The sequence below is a fragment of the Enhydra lutris genome, unplaced genomic scaffold (genome assembly GCF_002288905.1).
Source record: "Enhydra lutris kenyoni isolate GAN:26980312 unplaced genomic scaffold, ASM228890v2 scaffoldscaffold13, whole genome shotgun sequence".
Classification (NCBI taxonomy): Eukaryota; Metazoa; Chordata; class Mammalia; order Carnivora; family Mustelidae; genus Enhydra; species Enhydra lutris.
Window position 1 is genome coordinate 37,908,430 of NW_019154097.1, and position 6,191 is coordinate 37,914,620.

The 6,191-nt window shown below is 63.6% G+C and overlaps 1 protein-coding gene across 1 annotated transcript in view; it reads right to left on the reverse strand.

Annotated features, from left to right (window-relative positions):
• LOC111145472 (olfactomedin 1) overlaps positions 1-4,960 on the reverse strand; it is a 28,422-nt gene extending 23,462 nt beyond the window's left edge. Inside the window, exon 1 of the mRNA XM_022500367.1 lies at positions 4,768-4,960. Within this exon, the coding sequence (XP_022356075.1) occupies positions 4,768-4,960 (193 nt within the window). The remainder of the gene's footprint in view (positions 1-4,767) is intronic.
• Between the last annotated feature and the right edge of the window lie 1,231 nt (positions 4,961-6,191).

Genomic DNA, 6,191 nt, shown 5'->3' on the forward strand with positions numbered 1-6,191 from the left:
GCCCGCCGCCCGCCGCCCGCCGCCCGGTGTCCGCGGTGCCGCCTCCCTTCCGCGCCCTGCGCCCGCGCCCGCGCCCCGCCGCCGGCTCGGCTCCGGCTCCGGCTCTGAGCGCCGCGCGGGCTGCGCGCGGGGGCCGCGGCCGGGAGGCGGGGACACGGCCGGGCGGCGGCCGACGCAATCTGCCCAGGAAATGGGTGGATTTTTCCTCTCCGCTCCGGCTCCCCGCCGCCCCCTGGCTGCTGGCAGCGAGGCCTGCAAACCCCAGCCGCCGAGGGGCTGAGACGGGTGTTCAGGGAGGAAAGCTGACCACCGCCCCGGAGTCCGGAAATCCGCCTGCGCCTCGGTGGCCCGGCTGTCCAGATCGGTGCGCCCTGGCTACCCTCCCGGCTGAGTCAGGCCTGGGCATCCCTCTCGGACCACCCCCCACCAGAGCAGGCGGTCAGCTCTGGCTGCTGGGGACCTGCTTGGGGGTGGCTCCACGCTTCCCAGGCCAGCCCTGCTGCCCCCTGAAGCCCAGCTGGGAGGGGGTCTCCTGCCCCAGCCCCGGGGGAGAGGGAAAGAAGTGTAAAGGGGAGGGCTCTCTGGGAGCAGGGGTGGGTGCTCTAATGCCTCTGGGAAGAAAGGGTCTCGTGGCAGTGGCTGGCACCCACCAGCATGGGCTCCTGGGTGTGGGTGGGAGGGGTCCGTGTGTGCAGGAGGGGTGCAGGGCCCAGCTCTCAGGGCAGGAGCTGGGTGCAAGTTTGTGGCTCAGGCATCTTGGCCGGAGAGCTAAAGGTGCCCTGCCCTCGAGGAGCATGGCCCTGGGTGGGGGCCTTGGGGTCTGTGGTTGGGGGGCGAGTGGTGCTCCCAAGCCCTGGTGCTGGGGGAGAGGGGCCGGGCATTCTAGCTCAAGTGCCCGGCCTTCAGCAGCATCAGGCCAGGACACGTGCGAGTCTCGGACGCCCGGGGCTGACTGGGTCGCACCCCTGCACAGGGCTTTAGCCTCGCAGGAAGCTTCCAAGGGGTGAAAGGCACCTCCTCCAGTCCCTGTCCAGCTGTCCCAGCCCTCTGGGAAGCAAAGAATTCCCCAGATCGCTGCTGCCTGGGTGAGAATAAACCCCCTTCTGAAAGGGGATTGCGAGGGGCCAGCCTTCCTGGGGCCCCCGGAAGATGGGCACCGCCTTCCCGGGAGCTTCACTCTGCTCCGTCCCCTTTCAGAGAGGGGACTTGATGACAGCCAGGAATGTCCTGGCCTGAGTGCGGGGTGAGACCCGGTGGGAGGGTTGGTTTCCTGATTGGCTTCGCTGAGGAACACCGGGAGTGCGGGCGGCCAGTTCCAAGCGTTGGGGAAGGGCGCCATCTCCCAGCGTGTGCTGGTACTGCAGGCTCCGCGGAGCCCAGGGGAGCCAGGTGGCACCAGGGAGCCCAGGGTGGCACCAGGTCACCAGGGAGGCGACCAGTGCTCTGCCTCCTTCCTCTGCTGGCACATGACGAACGGATTCGGAGCCCAAATCACACACTCAGATGCCCCTGCAGACAGTGGCCCCTTAACTTGGTGGGAAGAATTCCTGGTCGAACTCAACCCCATCTACAAACTCTCAGGCCCTAGAAGCTGCACGTACTTGCTTATAACCTGCTACTGTGAGACACGGGGACACCGTGCTGTGGACCGAGCCCGGGACAAGGCCGAGACACGGGGACAGAGCGCTGTATGGCCCCGGACAGAAACTGTCCCCGTGCCAGAGCAGACTGCTGGCACCACAACCGAGGACACGCCCTGGCCAGAGGGTGCATCACGGATGAGCCACTCAGTGCCGAGAATGAGAATGCAGACTCAGGGCGGACAGCCGGCCACCGGCTGGGAGACACTAGCCAGGGCAATAGTCCTCCTGTGCCTCAGTTTCCCCATCTATGAAATGGGTTTGATAATTGTGATTGTCTGTTTTCTCTGCAGGTATTACAAAGACTGGACGGTTAGTGGAGGTGCAGCCTTGGCACGCGGGGAGGTATCCTGCTTGGCAGCAGACAGAATGTACCCAGGAGGGCCCTCCACTGAGCCATCAGGGTTTAAGTGTACGCCCCCCCCCCCCGAGACCTCGGCCACCCCTCCTGAGAGCTGCTGCTGCTGCTAACAGACACGCAGAGGCTGAAGCGGTCCTGCCTGGGCACAGAAACAGCGCCCGTCAAGCAGAGCCTCGTTCTCAGGCGGTGAGACTCCAGATGCGCAGATGTCAAGAATTAGGCAACGACAAAAAGAACATCTGATTTCACTTGATGTCAGTGATGTCCGTAAGGATTTGCAGTTGGCACTCTAAACCTTTAGAACACCAACTTGGCCAGGCTCCTCCCTGGAGAGACCGGAGCCCAGGCCAGTGGAGATGACAGAGATGATGCTCCGTCCGAGGGACCGGCACAGGCAGGAGGGTCTGGGGACCGCTGAGCAGCTTTGCTCCGCTTGCCTGGAACTCGCTCTGACCCTGGGCACAGCACTGGGCTGGCCTGGGGAAACCCCCTCTGCAGTCACGTTGGCGAGCTGGGGGGAGGGTTTCTGGCACCCCCCCCCCAAGTCATGGCTGGGAGGCTGGTTTTTAAACACGCGGCTCTGGGTTACTCGTACCGGGTTTGCCACATGCGGACGGTGCCTCGGAGTTCCTGCACGGCTCAGGAGCAGAGCTGGCCCTGGGAGGTCGGGGGGAAGCCAGCCCCCACCCAGCCAGAAGCCTTTCAGCCCCTCCTCTCCACCTCTTTCTTCCTTGTCGGTGTTTATAAAGAAGTGGACAGAGGCATCGTTCACGTCCCTCCCTCCCAGACGGTGTGTGTAGACAGAACAGGGGTGTGCAGCGGGTACAGCCCTGCTCCTGACTCACTGGCAGCCTGCATCCCTGCCGCTCAGACCTGCACCCCTACCATCTTGGCATGCACCCCCACCACCCTGCCCTACTCCCCTGCTGCCCTGCCTGGCTCCCCTGACCCCCTGCCCTACACCCCCGCCCCCTGCACTGTGCCCCTATCACCTTGGCATGCACTCTTGCCTCCCTGCCCTGCACCCCTGCCTCCCTGCCCTGCACCCCTTCCACCTTAGCATGCACCCCTGCCACGGTATCCCCTGCCCTGCACCTCTGATGCCCTGCTGCCCTGCCTTGCATCCTTGTCCCCCTACCCTGCTCCCCTGCCCTCCTGCCCTGCACCCCATCACCTTGGCATGCACCCCTGTCTCTCTGCCCTGCACCCCTGCTCTGATGAGCTGGAGGTTGGAGGGCAGTCACTTCCGACTCATCCAGTCCCAAACCAAAGTCCTCTCCAGCGGCCGGACTCCATGAGTCAGTAGGAGAGATGACGGCTCCTCGTGCGCTGGAGAGGGTCATCCGAGAAGCCTCGAGCAAGTGTGATCTGATTTAGACGGCCGCACCGTATTTCCCAAAGCAAACTATGAATCGTTGAAGAATGAGGCATTTGGATCACAGACCCTGGCACCGGCCAACCCCACATGCTCCTGAGGAGGAACTTAAATCCCAGTTTCCGCACGATTTCCCTCGAAGCAAGACCTCACTTAGGTTCACAACGCGGCAGAGCCCCGGAGCACTAACGGAGCAGGCGCGGAGCCCCGGACACCCTCACGCCGGGGGCGCAACGTCCCTTCATCATGGTGGACGCCCCTGGGCGATGCTTTCACTGGGTCAGGCTCAGAAAGATGACGAGACCTGTCCAAGGTCACCTGGGGCGCCTGCCGTTCCCAGGACCAAGCCCCAAAACATGGTGGCCCTCCGCCCGACTGTTGTCATGGCGTCTGCTCCCGTCGTCGTGACAGAGCAGCACCGGCAGACGGCTTGTAAACAAGAGATATTTGTGGCTCACAGCGGGGGGGGTGCTGGGCGTCCGAGAGCGCGGGCTGGTGTGGTTGTGTTCTGGGGGGGCTGCCTCCTCACCACATCTGGGGCACTAGGCCTGTCATGTCGGCAGAGTGCCTCCCAAAGGGCTTCCCGAAGGCCCCGCCTCCCAGTGCCATCACGTTTTGGGGTTAGGATGTCAACATGTGAATTGAGGGGACCAGCCAGGTCTCTATCCTGCAGCCTTGACCTTGGTGAACTCTGCAAGTTCACCAGCACACATGAAAACAAGAACGCTGGCCTCAAGGGCCCAGGGCTTCAGAGCTCTCAGGAAGGCCGACCTGACGTGCCTGTGGAAGGACCCTCCTGCTGAGAGCTGCGTCCCTCTTCTAGGGGACTGCACCTGGGGGGTGCAGAGCACGACCTGACGAAGGCCCACTGCATCCCTGTGGCCAGCGGGGAGGAATTCGGGGCATCTCCGTGCCATAGACAGAACACGGGTCCACTCTGCTCAGGTCGGAGCCAAGGGACACCCCCAAAGAACCAAGTTTGGATGCTCTTTTGCTGTTAGGAAACCCTGCTCATTTTTCTCAAGCTCTCTGCACGTAGCTGGGGTGGGGGAAGAGGGAAGACAGACGTGGGAGACAGGGAGGGGGTCCATGCAGGGCTTCTTCTGCTCCTTCCAGCCCGTACGCGCCCTTTCCACTTGCTTCCTGCTGGGAAGAACACCCTGCAGCAGGGTAAGGGTCTGGTCTGGGGCTGGGCACCTTGGGAGGAGCCCACGGGTGACCTGACCCAGCAGCCATGGAAGCCCACCACGGGCAGCCCAACGCAAGCATCCCCTTATTCTGCGCCCTCCATGGCCTCTGGCTCGACCCCGGCGGGACGGCGGTGGACAGGGTCACCGCTCCTCACACCCTTTCCCAAGGAGGGGGGGCCCTCCTGGCCCAGCCCCGTGCACTTGCCGGGCCCTCTGTGGGCGGCGGGGGGCTCTGGCCATAGCCGCTGTGGGGCTGGGCCGTGTGGAAAGGCCTGACGTGCACTTTGCTGAGGACGCTCTGCTCTCTGGCCGACCACCGGGACAGGATGTCCGGAGCGGGTCCAGAAGACCCAGTCCAGGGTTCCACCAGCCGCCACCAGCCTGCCCCACACATGCTCGGTCGCTCCTGGGAGCTGCCGCCGCAGGAAGTTCACTCACTGAGCTGCAGGGAGCTGGCCCGACCCGGTGCCGAGCCTCCTCCCAGGCCACTTCCTTCCACCGGCCATGCAGGCTCAAACTCCTCTGAGGTTTTGGGACTCACGGTGTCTCTTCCAGCCCCGTGGGGGGTGGGGTGCTCTGTGACCCACAGCTGTCCCCGGGCCTGCTTCTTCCCTGAGCCACGACACCCCCTTCCAGCCCTCAGTCCTGAGAGCTGGCTGCCCATGGCCCCTCCCTGTTGCCCCCCACACTCTCTGCTCCCGCTCTGGAAAGTTCTATGCCGCTTTCATAAACGCTGCCTCAGATGGGCTTGCGTCCAGACCGGGAGGCCACGGCTGCACGTCCTCCTAGTTGCCCAGCGGAAATGGGGTCCACTTCTGGGAGAGGCCCTTCGAAGAGCCCAGACGAGATAACTCTGCAGGACCCTGTGGGCTGAGCTCGTGGTTTTCGGGGATCCCTCACGAACATCACTGTTTCCCATTGTCCATTAAGGGAAGTCCCTGTAACTGATTGATAAGGACGGGCTCGTTTCTACTGAGTCAATCAGTGATCCTGACACGAGCTCACGGTTCCTGACGTGGATCGGAAGGTGACGGAGTCATGGAAACATCCGCGAGTCCACGCTCAGTCCAGTGGTGGAGGCGGAGGCCCCCAGAAGTCGCCACTCGCTTAAAGCAGGACCTGGGCTCTGCCACACGTTCCTCCCTTCCAGAGCCCGCGCTCTGCCCTTGGAGATTAGGACCCTCTGCCCGCTGGGCCCGGACTTGGCCTCAGAACGCTGCCTGGCCAGCTCCAACAGAGGGAGGGTTGTCTCCGGAGAAAGAAAGTCCCTCGATGCCATGCCCCCGGCACCCTCTCCCCGCTCCCCTCTCGCAGCTGACCTGCCCCTGCCCCTGCCTCTGCGTCCACAGGACAAGGACTGGAGGCTGGGCTGCCCGGAGATCTGGAGCCGGGGTGCACGGGGCAGGGCAGGAGCCCAGGGACTCACGTCCGCGGGCGGGGTTTGTTTCTGAAAGCCCATCCCCGTTTCTGCTCCGAATCCCGCTCTGCTGTCAGATTTAACACCAACACCCTGCGGGCTGAGCTCGCTATTTATAACATGTCTGAACACACCTCTGTTCTCTCTTCAACCCCCAGACACCCCAAGCATCACTTGAAACAAGTGGGAGTTGCTTTCTTCCCAGAGC